General features: G+C 37.6%; 1 protein-coding gene across 1 annotated transcript in view; it reads right to left on the bottom strand.

Annotated features, from left to right (window-relative positions):
- The window catches only part of ABCB4 (ATP-binding cassette, sub-family B (MDR/TAP), member 4), a 90,585-nt gene that overhangs the window by 56,167 nt on the left and 20,825 nt on the right, over positions 1–13,593 (bottom strand). Inside the window, exons 5-9 of the mRNA XM_006891485.1 lie at positions 12,604–12,795; positions 10,350–10,521; positions 9,015–9,139; positions 6,133–6,304; positions 2,113–2,226 (exon numbers count right to left, since the gene is read on the bottom strand). Coding sequence (XP_006891547.1) covers positions 2,113–2,226; positions 6,133–6,304; positions 9,015–9,139; positions 10,350–10,521; positions 12,604–12,795 — 775 coding nt within the window. The remainder of the gene's footprint in view (positions 1–2,112; positions 2,227–6,132; positions 6,305–9,014; positions 9,140–10,349; positions 10,522–12,603; positions 12,796–13,593) is intronic.

A 13,593-nucleotide genomic window follows, 5' to 3' on the forward strand; every position in this document is an offset into this window, starting at 1 on the left:
ACCTCCCCAAACCCCACCCCCTACCCCCAAATATAATCCACTCTGCAACCCTCATTGCATACTCCTACGATAAAAATAATGCCCTAAAATATAATACTTACACATTTTTAGGTAACTGTTAGAACAGCACTTTGTCCCCTCAGCACTAAATTCTGTCTTAGTATTTTAGTGTCACTATGACAGAGATATCCCAAATGGAAGGCTATAAGAAATGTATTTAGTGTCTCATAGCATAGGAGGCTATTGTTGTTAGGTACTATCGAGTCAAGTATGAGGCTAAAAGTCTGAATTTAGGGTGCTGGCTGTAGAGAAAGACGTTCTATTTCTGTTGCCTTGAGAGAAAGGTCCTTTTTTGGGTGTCTGCTCTTGAGTAATGGTTCTCAGTGCAGGGACTTTAGGTCCAAAAGACACGCTCTATTCTGGCTACTGTTTCTTGGTGGTTATCAGGTGTCTCCTTACCTACTCACTTATCGCTTCTAAGATAAAATGTATATAAATGAGTAAATAAAAACCCAATATGGTCAGTGAACTTTCACTCAAATAGATAGATACATAGATAGAAAGATTTAGATATTGATGATATAGATATAGATGATAGACAATCTCCTCTTGTGTGATTAACTGCCTCTGAAAACTCACCAGAGGGGCTAGCTATGGGTTGGTTCCAACTTGATTGTGCATAGCAACAACAACAAATATATATATTTAAAGGCAAGAAAAGGTTTATGCATATAAAGAAACATTCTTTAATAGTTACCAGAAATGGGAAGCAAAGGAAAAGAAAAATATGAGCTGGATCACGCACTCACTCACTAGCTGGAGGTGAAGAAGCATAGCCTTGGGCTAGCAGCATAGCCCATTACACACTACGCCACCAGAGCTCCCTGCTAACTCAGTTGCTATTGTTGTTTTGTATCAACCAATCAGAGCCAACCCATAACTGACCCTTCAAGTGGGTTTTCAAAAGCAGTAAATTACATAGGAATAGACTTCCCAGCTTTCTCTCATGGTGAATTCGAACTGCATGTGTTTGGGTTGGTAGGACAACTCCTTACCACTGAGCCACCAGAGATCCTTGCTAACTAGGTAGTAGACATGTATTAAGAGAAAGACAATACCCAATAAAGGGGGGGGGTGTCAGCAGAACACAATCAAGAAAAAAAGAAGACACTGGAATGTACACCAAAGTCAAAGATGGCAGAAGTTGACACTATCACATACACAATTCTGCACGACAGTAATAAAAGTTGACTCTAGTCCAACTCACAGCAGCTTTCCAGAGGAGAGCAGAACTGCTCTTCCATAGACTTTCCAAGGCTGTAAATATGTATCCCTTGTGTTGTTTCAAGTTCTTCCACAGAGAAGCTGGCAAATACAAACTGTAAACCTTTCCATTTAATAGTCCAATTAATCTACCATATCACCAGGGAAATATCAAATACTTATCCATGAGTGAATAAATAGGTAGATCTGGAGAAACAATCTATCTTGTCTCTTTGAGTTTCTACTCATGAACAATCTTCATGTGGTTTGTCATCTGTCTTCTATTTGTAAAAGGTCTCAGTGCAGGACTTTAGGTTTCAAGGACACATTCCATTCCTGGCTCTTGGTTGGTGTGTTGGTTTTTTTTGTTTTGTTTTGTTTTTGTTGTTGTTGGAATTATGTGCCTCCTTCTTTGCTCATTTCTTTCTCCTTATGTCTCTTTTAAGATGAAGAGTGATTTGATCCACATCCCATGGAAACTATTCTTACAATGGATCAGAATTCTAACCTGATTGAAGGTTATGAATTCTACTGTAACTCTTCACGACAGTTTGGTTGATCACATCATGGAGGGGCAGTGAATACATCATTACCTAACTGCAGAATTACATTATTACCTAACTCCCAAACCACTGAGAACAATGCCCAGACAAGCAGATAGACATACTTTTGATTGGGACACAATTCAAGCTATGACAAGGCACTTTTGTCTCACTATCAAGGAGGTCATTTCTTTATTTTCACACAATTTAAACTTTACCTTTAAACTTTAAATGATACACACCCTAAATCCAGATTTTATTATCTGAGTACTGAAGACTTTTGGTATTAAAAGACTAAGTGACTTACATTATCAATAACATCAAAGATCACATATGCTGCTCCTCTAGCATTGGCAAAAGCATCAATACATGGGGCGGCCTGGCCAACACTGAAAGCTCCAATTAGTATGGAAAAAAAGACCTGAGCAAAAAAACAGGAGTGAAAATCATTAGTCACATTTTGGCATATATTAGTATCTAAAATACTGTTTGTTTGAAACATACTGCATAAAGAACTACATTTGTACTTTTCCTTTAATATTTGCAATAAAGCAAATTCTTAAGACTATTACAGAATTCCATTACATAAATGGGCTTCTCCAATATAAAAATTACATATTTCCTCCTTTGTTGTTATTGGTGGTGTGTACATCGAGTTGGAATTGACCCATAGCTGACCCTCCAGTGGATTTTCAGAGATAGATAAGCGCTTGAAAGGAGACTGCTCGTCCTATTCCTGCGGAACAGCTGGTCAACTTGAACTGCATGCCCTTGGGGTTCCAGTGCAGCTTCTTAACACTAGGCCACCAGAGCTTGCTATTTTCCCCTGTGTTGTTGTTGTTGATTGCCATCGAGTCAAGCACAACTCATAGCAACCCTGTGAACAAAAGGCCTGAAGCCTTTCTATAACTATAATTGTTTCTCCTAGATCATAGGGTTTCCAGAGGCTTGTGGTTTAGGAAGTGGATGCCACTCCTGTTTCCAAACCTGTCTTAAACTAGGAGCTCCACCAAACACTATGGAAGCCATGATGGCATTTGACCCCTTAATAACACAAGGTTCAGCATCACAGCAAACCCAGATTACCTCAGTGCAGCAAATTGATAGAGGAGTGCTATACAACTTAGAAGAATGTTCCTCCAATATAAAATAACACAAGACCCTGGGGCCTAACTGACTTTTAAATACAAGGGATATCTCTCTGTCTCTCTTTCTCTCTCTCTCTCCAAAAGTCCTGAAGTCTTTCTATAACTATTGTAATTTCTCCAAGTTCATATAGTGTCTAGAGGCATGTGATATAGGAAGTGAATACCACTTCTGCTTCCAAACCTGAATCAGCTGGCTAAATTATCTGTTAATATTTTCCTGAAATTAAATAGGTTCAGGAAGAGTTTCAATCATGTTTTCTTGACCTTGTAACTCATAGTGTCAGAAAGAAACATTTTCCATCCATACTATTATTCAACCCTATGTGGTTTTAAATTCATGGTATTAAACAGAATATTCAAGATGAAACAATGTAAGAATCTGATTAGAATTCAGTTCCAAGGAATTTTTCTAAGAAGTTCCCTTTAAAGATATATTATTTCCTTTAGATATGTATTCCTATACATACACAGTGGCAGTTTTCACCTTACAGAACACTAAACTGAACATACGAACACTGGTTAAGAATTCCTTCACATGATGATTCTTTACTTTCCCCCACAAAACTGAACACTCTCTCCTTTCACTATTATTTTAATTAGGGAAATACATTTACATAGAAAACCCAAGACTACTGCCTTGGGAATCCAAATTTTTATCATAACTTCACTGAGGCAAGCATAAAAAAAGATAATTTACTCATTAATTTCTGGGCATGATGAGAAAACTCATTTCCTCAGAAGATAATAGTAATAGAACTTCACATACTCAAAACCCAATTATTTGCCAAATATGTATCCACTATTTGAAATATAAAGACAGACTGGTAACTTGTGTTGTTGTTGTTGTTAAGTGCCGCCGAGTTGCAGGCGACTCATAACAACTCTATGAGGAAGACTCCTCGACACTTGGGTGCCTTTCATCCTCTCTCCAGGTTCATAGGGTTTCTGGAGGCAAGCTATTATGGAAGTGGATGCCACTCCTCCAAAACAGAAGCTATCAAGTTAATGCAAGAGAGTTCCTGTACTAGAGTTCCTGTACTTTACGAAAGGTGCATTCTTGGGTTCCTTTCATTATTGACTTCAGACCCCTCAGTCATATGATGTGGATTTCATGTCCCTATACACTACAGCGGAGGAAATTGAGAACAGAGAGGACAAAGTCATCACAAAAGGCAAAGGACAGGGGCAGGATCCAGTCTCCTTTCTTCATAAAACTTCAATAATAAATGAGGAAGTGGAAAAGTAGAGATAATCATCAAACTGCTAGCCAGAGAGGAAAACAAAATTCTTTCTTAAAAAAATTCAAGAACTGAAGAAGTTCACCCAACAAGATAGCCCAAGCAAGCTCAATAGAGTCTAAAGCTATCACTGTAAAAATTACTTCAAAGCATTTAAAAATTTCTAATTGTCATAATGACCCAAATTATGTTCATTATTTTCAGAAGACAAGATTTTGAAAGACTTTTTTTAAAGACTTTTCTGTTTAATAGTTACATGTTCCAATTTTCACTGGCATGTAAGATGGATCCCAAACACTGACAGCTTATGAAACAGTTTAAAAGGTATATATAATATAGAAGTTTTGAAACAAAGGGAAAACATTCTTCATAAGTTAATACAGAAAATGATCTGAAGAATATATTTAAAATATTATTATTAGGCATATATAGATTTTTTTAGGCATATATAGATTTTTATATTTAATTAATTATATTTTTCCCAATTCTGTATCTTAATATTTTGTAGGATATATGTCACTTTAACATAAAAAAGTAAACTAGTTATTTTGGAAAAGAAAACAAACATCAATCATTCAAAACAACTCTATAGGGATCTCCAGTGGCATTATCCATAGGGAGCCACACTGCTGACTCAAAGGCCCTTCGGATCCATCAGCAACTCCGTAGAAGACCGGCAATCTCTTCCTGTTCCATTTACAGCTCCAGAAACTCAATGGAGGGTCAGCCTGAGTCAGTTCAGACTTATAAAGAGGTTCAGGTTTTTACAGAGAATGTTTTATATTATGTGAATTTGACATTTACTATATACAGTGACCTATGTAAAATTACATTTTTTTATACAGTGAAACTCAATAGCACCATGAAGATGACTCAAACTCATATTCATTCTTCATAAGTTCATTTAACTGTTATTTCCTTTTACCTATTATGTATATATATTTGTTGATTGGCCTAATTACATACTATTGTATTTCCTCCCACTCATAATTATGCTTTGTATTGGGATTGGAAGAAGATTCATCAATAGCCTTCATTAAACAGATAACACAACTTCACTTGCTGAAAGTGAGGAGGCCTTGAATTACTTGCTGCAGAGCATTCAACACTGCAACCTACAATATGGATTCCATCTCAACATCAAGAAAACAAAAAACTTCATCACTGGGCCAAAAGGCAACATCATGATAGATGGAGAAAAGCCTGAAACTGTCAATGGCTTAATTTTATTGGATCCACAATCAATACACTTGGTATGAGCAGTCAAGAAATCAGGAGATGTATTGTACTGGGAAAGTCTGTAGTCAGGGACCTCTCCAAATTATTGAGAAGTAATGACATCACTTTGGAGACTGATGTGTGCCTGATTCAAGCCATGATCTTTTCAGCCATTTGCTCTGCATCTGCGAGCAGGACAACAAATAAAGATGACAGAAGAAGAAATGATACCTTTAAACTGTGGGGTTAGAGAACTGAATATCCCAATGACTGCCAAAGGAATACAGAGATGATAAAGCAACATTTCATATACTTTGGGCATGTTTCTAGGAGAGGCTAGTCCTTGGAGAGAGGTATTCTACTTGGAAAGATGGAGGGATGACAAAGGAGAGGAAGACCCTCAACTAGGTAGATTGACACAGTGACTGCGGCAATGGACGTGAGTGTATCAGAGATGGCAAGGACGGCACAGGGTAGGACAGGATTCAGATCTATTGTTCACAGGGTCGCTATGATTTGTACTCAACTCAATGGCACTTGATAACAACAACATACCCCAAAAAGGCCAGCTATAAAAATTTGGTGAAGAAGATTAATGAAAAGACAAAAGTATAAAATGATAGCCCAGGTTTTGCCAAGAATATGTAGCAAAAAAAAAAAAAAAAAGGGTAGATGAAGAAAAAACATGTTCAGGTTCTTCACGAATATTAAAGAGCAACTTACTGTCATTGCATTTCCAATAGTATATTCTTTGGATATCACCAGAGTGGATCCATACCAGAAGGCAAGTGCATATGATGCATATATTAACAGGAAGGCAATTCCCATTGAGATGTTTGCAGAAATAGCTTTTTTAATTCCAATCTTTTTAGCATTTTCTAAATGCTTCTGATACCTATCAGAAAATGAAAGAATATTATAATATGAAAAAGAAGCCATAGTATGAACCATACTCACTTCCTGTATAGTTGGAGGTTCAAGGAACAAAACATTTAGGTAATAACCCCTGGTAAGACCCAGTTCCCTAGGAATTTCATCAATTCAGGAGCAGCCAGGGCTAGAACAGATCTGAGCCTTTTATTTACCAGCCTGAACCCACTTTCATTGACTTATGCCAGTCCAACCAACTTTCCCATGGCCATTCCAGAATTGGATACTCTACCTTGGAAGATGGAATGATATTACCTTCACCCTGCCACCCTCACAAGGCAGGTTAAAATAAAAGGAGAAAAATCAAGTCAACTAAAATGGCACCAAATGTGAATAGTTTCAGGACTCAAAACACTTAAGATTCCTAACTCAATTTCTCTCCTCTACTGGAGAAAAGAAAAAGTGGCTTCCCCACTACTGCCCTTGTGTGAGAGAGGCAGGAGTTTCACATGGTCTTCTACATAAATTTGGGCTTCTCTAATTTTTTAAAGTTTCTGACTGGGCTGTCCTTACACTGTCAAGCCAGAGTACAATGCTATAAAGTAGTCCCTGCTCATGAGATAGGAGTTCTTACTCAACTTTCTAAGATGTCTTGGCATTTGTACAATGGAGTCAATAATGCCTACCTTGCAAAATAGTCGTGAAGTGGTTATATGCTAATAGACAGAAGTTGATACAGTGTTTGACACATAACTGGAAAAACTTGATAATTCCTATTCCTATTTTTATTACATTTTTTGTGCTAGGATTTCACCTTTTCTTGAATTTTGCTCAGTATATCATCATATCTGTGAATAGCAACTCAAATTGATATGACTGGATTCTTGGATTTGGTGTCAAGATAGAACTGTCCAGACTGGTTCTGATACATTGTAATAATTTTATGTCAAATTAAATCTACTTTTTCCTCATTAGAGACCCATGAAAATGTAATTTTTGCTTCTTGAATTATTTTTTCAAAAAATCCAAAGATTACATAATGAGATTTTAGAGAAAATATCACACTAATTAGGGTGCTTCTGTTTCTAACAAAACCCCAACAGCACCACTTTAAAAAATTTCAGGCAAATGAAGCATGGGGATGTATTAGTTAAGAAGAAGGAAAAGGAAAAAATACAAGTATGCTTCCACCAAAATGTTCGTCTTTTTAATCCCTGAAAGTACTCAACACTTGAGTGAATTCCCCTCAAATGTGGGTGCTGTATCCATCCAGCAGAGCCAGGTCTCAGAATAAAGCCAGCATGCCACGTTCGTTCAGCATTATGATTACTCCTGTGTGGCTGGGCCTCAAGGCACTCTCAGGAAGGTTCACATCTGGCCCAATGTGTAATGTGACACAAGGCTCCAGTGACAGTGGTGGACATGCTGTAATTACCTTCACTTAGGCGGCTCTCTTACCGCGGCTAATGGAGCGGCACTGATTACACTGACATCCTGAGGTCCAACTGAGGGTTAGTGTGGTCTGTGTGGACTATTGTGTACAGGAAGCAGCAGTGAGAGAGAAAAAAGGAAGAGGTTAGAGAATTGTGAACATGATGGTTTAGAAGAGGGCTTTAGGAATAGGAAAATAGAAAATGAGATGGAGAGATTAGGGGATCTTTGTTTTCAATGCTGGAGATCATCCAGAGAAAATTTTTATTTCTAAGAGTTGTGAGAATCAAGAGTTCTACAGAACTCAAAAGGAAATATTTTACATGGAATCATACACATCATTAGCAGATGTTATTTTAAAAATAAAGTTAATTGGCAACATTTACATTGAGCAGAGTACCTTTAATTGTGGGACTTTCATTTAGTCTTTGTGTATCATATTTTTTGAAGCCAGGGTACTTGACATGGGCCACATGGTAAAGGAGTGAACTTGAATGCAAAACAATCACATATTTTCAGTAACCTTTAAATAAAATTCAGCATTCCCTCCATGTATCATACTACAAATATAGTATGTTGTTATGTGCCATTGAGTTGGCCCTGACTCATAGCTGACCCTCCAGTGGACTTCCAGAGGCTGTGAATCTCATGGGAAGAGACTGTCCATTCTTCTCCTGTGGAGCAGTTAGCGGATTTGAACTCCTTCCCTTTGGGATGGCAGCACAACTGTTAACCCACTAGGCCACCAGAGCTCCCTACTAAGGTACTGTAAGTATTAACTAGAATTTTATTACTCAGTGTTTTTTTAAAAACATCATAATTGTTATAGACACATTGAAATATTTTAAATATACATTTTACTTTGAAATTACTGCTACTATAAGACTGGTCGTTACATCTTATTATTTAGCAAGTTAACAGTAGAGTTAAATTGAAATGTTTTATAGCTGTATTTCAATATAATTGGTTTTCTCTGCAATCCAATGTATTTGATTTCACAAAATTAAAAACATTTTTCAGAGAAGTGAGACTGCCAAAGGAGTCTGTGGAAAAGTAAAATTTAAGAACTCCTACTGTAGACCCTCACCTGAGTGAAAATATAGTCGTCACTAAACTATGTTTATTTTTTGCCCAGTTGTCGTTAGGTGCTGTTGAGTCAACTTCAACTCCTAGCGACCCTATGAACAAGATCATCACCTCGTCCTATCTTGTACCACAAGGGGTAGGAAATAATGAACACCACAAAAGGTAAAGCAACAAAATGTGAGTTCAAAATGGAAAAGGACAAGAAGAACCTTCCTGACCTTTGCAGCTCCTTGTTCTGTCCCCCAAAAGCGATCACAGTTCTGATTGCCCCGAGAGCCTCTTCCGCTACAGCACCTGCCTTTGCATATGCGGCTAGTTCTTTGTCTGTAAAGGCCGAGAGTATCTGGATAGAAGAAAAAGAGTGATGACTTTACATAGGGGGAAAAGTTCAAGATGATCTAGTTAGCCCTTTAATTTACTCTTCTCTTCTCAAGCCCTATCCTTTCCCCAGTTCCTGAGTAATGGCCACTCTAAACAGCAAGGCACTACTTTTCATGGCCACTTCCACTCCCTACACAGGTTAGGTCTGATCCATTCCAGTCAGACTCTCCAAGATGACTTGGGGAAAGGAAAGCTACACGTAAATATCCAAATTGCATTTTTGTAAATGTTGTCAGGTTCCACATCTACTACAGGTTTTCTTCTCTGTTGACTGTAAAATAGTATACAATTTAACTGCTTGAGAGAATTCACTAGTCTTTCTTTCATCATGTCATGATTTTTAATTACTATGAACACAATACTTCCAGATTTACTCATGAGAACGCTATTGAATAATTGGATGGCTAAAAGACATGCCACACATAAAAAAGAAAAAGAAAAATAAGAGAGATACAAATACTTCACTCAGTAAATGATCAACCTCAGAATGGGTCAAAACTGCCAGTAAGATTTCTCTACTCTGCAATGTTGGCTAAACAGAGTACATTAGGAGTATTTTACTGCAAAGTAGCACTAGGAGAGGACCATCTAACTGTCAGAGTAACAATTAAAAATCCATGTTAAAAGTACAAACTTAATTGAAAAATTTCATATTGATTCATGAAAGAACTTGCAGGAATGTGGTATTAAATAAATTGTCTTTCCTAAAATAAAGAAATAACCACATATACAATTTAAACTGTTATACTAGAAGGTTTAATCAAAGAAATAGCCATGGTACAGAAAATCTGTGATTGAGGTGAGAACGAGAACATTTTGAATCATTAAAAATAAGATTTTTAAAAAATTAAATAAGATTCTTCATTAAGGCAACATATTAACAACCTACTGTCAGATGTGGTTTCAAATGACATTCAATGCTGATCTGCAGATGTACAAATACCAGAACCTTGCATGTTAAAAATAACAATTGGTGTTGTTGTTAGGTGCCGTTGAGCTGCACATGACTCCTAGTGATCTCATGAACCCTGTCCTATTCCGTGTCATCCTCACCATCTCTGACATACTTGCCAACTCTTTCACGGTCGTCTTCTCCTTTGCTGCCCTTCCACCTTTCCAAGCAGGATATCCTTTTACTCCCAGGCACATGCTAATTTTCAGGTTTCACATACCTTTGCCCAAACAGCTGCTGAGAGTCCCAGGATAGGGCTGATGGCCATTATCACAAGAGTGAGCTTCCAACCTCTGATGAACCCCACTATGAATCCTGCAAAAAACGTGGCTACTGCTTGAAAGAACATTCCAACCTTGTCACCAATTCCTTCACTGATTTTGGAGATGTCACTAAAAAAAGATCACACCTAGGTGGTTACAGGCAGGAGGTGTTCAGCTAGCAAGGCGAAGTAGACATGTAACAAACAGACATAGATGCAACTTGTTTGTTTAACGCAAGCCTCTTTTAAAATCTTGGATGATACTTCCTCACCTAAGTGGTGCACAGAGGATTCAGGATGAATTCAAGCTTCTACGAAATGAATATTATTAAAAGTGACACTATTAAATTAATTAATCCTATTAGAAAAACATTAACATTTTGAACATACATGTCAATTTGCATAAAATCAGGGGTAATAAGGAATGGCTTCTTGTCCTTCTATGCAGGACACAGCCCTTTCTCAGCACAACGGTGTGAACCTTTGAAAACAGAAGTTAAAGCATGCTTCTTCCTGGATTAGAACCATCTATTTAATTTCCTTCAGAGGTAAACCAATCAAGGCCTCACTCAAAACTCTTTGCCACTGAGTTAATTCTGACTCACAGCAACCCTCTATTGGGTTTCTGAAGCTTTAAGTCTTAATGAGAGGAGACTCATCCTTCCCCTTCAGTGTAGCTGATGGATTTGAACCACCAGAAACACCTGACCTTTTGATTAGCAATGCAGCACTCTGACTATGCTATCTGAGCTGCTTTAACAGAGCCTGTACAGAGAGTTGCGCTGCTAACATAAAGGAGGCTGGTTCAAATCCACTAAAAGCTCTGAAGGAAAAAGATGGGCAATTTCTTCCTATGTGATTAAATAGTCTCTAAAAATCCACTAGAGAGTCAGCTGTGAATGGGTTCCGACTATGGAAATGAGAGAGAGAGAGAGAGAGGGAGAGAGAGAGAGAAGAGACAGAGAAGAGACAGATGAGAGAGAGATAAGGCTGTAAATGCCTTGACCTTGGTTTTGGGGTTTTTTTTGGGGTTTTTTGTTTTTTACTGCATCAAAAAAGATTCTCCAGAGACACTCCGTCCTACCTTAAGGGCTTGCACAGGGTGATTTGTGTAATATTTTCTCACAGATAGCTCCTACCTCTTTCAAATTTTCATTTAACTGATACCTTTAGAAAGACCACACTATTTTAATGTACAACTTTTCCTCACTCCCTGGTCAATCCGAATACCTTTGGTCTGCTGTACTTAATTGTTTTACCATCTAATTTACTGCTCAGTATATAAGTTCCTTATTTATTCTATTTCTTGCTTATCATATATCTCTCCTGCAGGAATTTCTTTAATCACCAAAAGGTCAGCAATATTCATTTTTGTTGCCTGTTAAACATCTACAACAGTGTTTGGCACAAAATAAGTACTCAAATATTTGTTGAATAAATTCTCTCTCTCACATTGACATCAAGTCAGAACTGATTCATAGCTGACTCTTCAAAGAGTTTTGTAGACCCACAGAGGAGGCAACTGCCATCTTTCTCTCAAGTAGCTACTGGGGGATTCAGAGCAGTAGAGGGCACTGGTAGCCTGGTGGATACCCACTTCAATCCCAAAAGCATGTGGTTCAAATCCACCAGCTACTCTGCATAAAAAGAATGTAGAATCCTCCTGTGTGATTAACTGCCTCTGAAAGACCACGGGATGGTCAACTATGAATTGGTGCTGGGTCGACAGCACGCAACAAATAAAACAAAACAAAACAAAACAAAACGAGAGAGAGCTTGGCTGTTGGGTTAGCAGTGCAACTTCCAACGGACTATATGCCACCAGAGCTCCCTTGTTGAATAAGCAGAGTTAACAATTACTAGGATAAGTTTCAGTCAGTTCATTCCTTTTTCCCCTACTCTCTCATTCAATGGTCTTTACTGAGTATCTAGCACATGTGAGGTCCTGTGGTGGGATCCACGAGAGAGAAACAAGTATAACACATGGATGAGGCTTTACATAAACCAACTACACAACTGAGGAGGAAAATGAAGAAATGCGAAAAACACATGGTAGCACAGGCTGTAAATGCTTCTAGAAACAGCCATCAAATAATTTATTCCCAATAAATTGCTTAAACTTTTATGATTTAAAAAAAAAAGATCTCGCTTTGGCAAGTGTTTGCACAGTAGCTCATTTCTTTTTGAAAGTGTGGCATTCACGCATACTTACTCTGTCAGCCGAGTGTTGAGTTCTGTGATGTCATTTTTATCAAACCAGCCTATTTCTTGTCGTAGAATAGCATGAAAAAATTTGTGCCTAATTTTTCGAATCTGTCGGCCAGCTGCTAACGTCCAAAATGAAACTTGAATGTAGGCAGCAACAAGAACGCCAGCACCTAAACCTGAGTAGTAATAGGCGTATCTAGAAAATAACCAAGTGAAAAAAGTTATTTTAAAAATTGTCTTGTATTCATCTTTCAAGAGAGCTCTTCATTTATAATCATTCCGTATTCCAGACTAATCAGAGTCTGTGTATTTACGTCAAATATAAGGGTTTTTTTAAAATTTTCTTAAATTATGAGAATGGGTTTCATGATGCCAAATCTAACTCCTTAATTTAGTAGCCAAAGAAAATATTGTGGTTAATTGGGAAAAGGGTGGTTAATAATTCATTTCTAACTGACAGTCACAATGGCAGATCCAATTTAGGTCTTATGTTTAAAATGCTAGATTTGCTACTGAAACAGGTCACTATTTACATATTGCAAATATAAGAGTAAACATATCAAGAATGTGGTATAGTTCTTAAGTCTTAAATCTGCCCATATTGCTTACGCAAAGAACCAGAAAAACCTCTTCCTAACGGGCAGATTTTGTTATTAAAAAAAAAATATTAATATGCCAACATTTTATGAATTCAAACTAGTTTCATGTGAAGGCTTAATTAAATTAGTATATTTAAAAATAATAAATGTGTTTTAATACTGTCAAATATCTATCTATCTATCTATGCTGTTTGTTGTTGTGTGCCTCTGAGTTAGACCAGGCCCACGGCTGAGTCACTGGCAGTTTTTCAGAGGCTGTATATCACACAGGAGGAGACTGCCCATCCTTCTCCAATGGAGGAGCTGGTGGATCCGAACAGCATACCTCAAGATTGTGCACAGCTTCTTATCATTAGGCCACCAGAGCTTCCTCTGTGTGTGTGTGTGTGTGTGTG

Source organism: Elephantulus edwardii, unplaced genomic scaffold (assembly GCF_000299155.1).
Source record: "Elephantulus edwardii isolate Elephantulus edwardi_28Jun2011 unplaced genomic scaffold, EleEdw1.0 scaffold00098, whole genome shotgun sequence".
Lineage (NCBI taxonomy): Eukaryota > Metazoa > Chordata > Mammalia > Macroscelidea > Macroscelididae > Elephantulus > Elephantulus edwardii.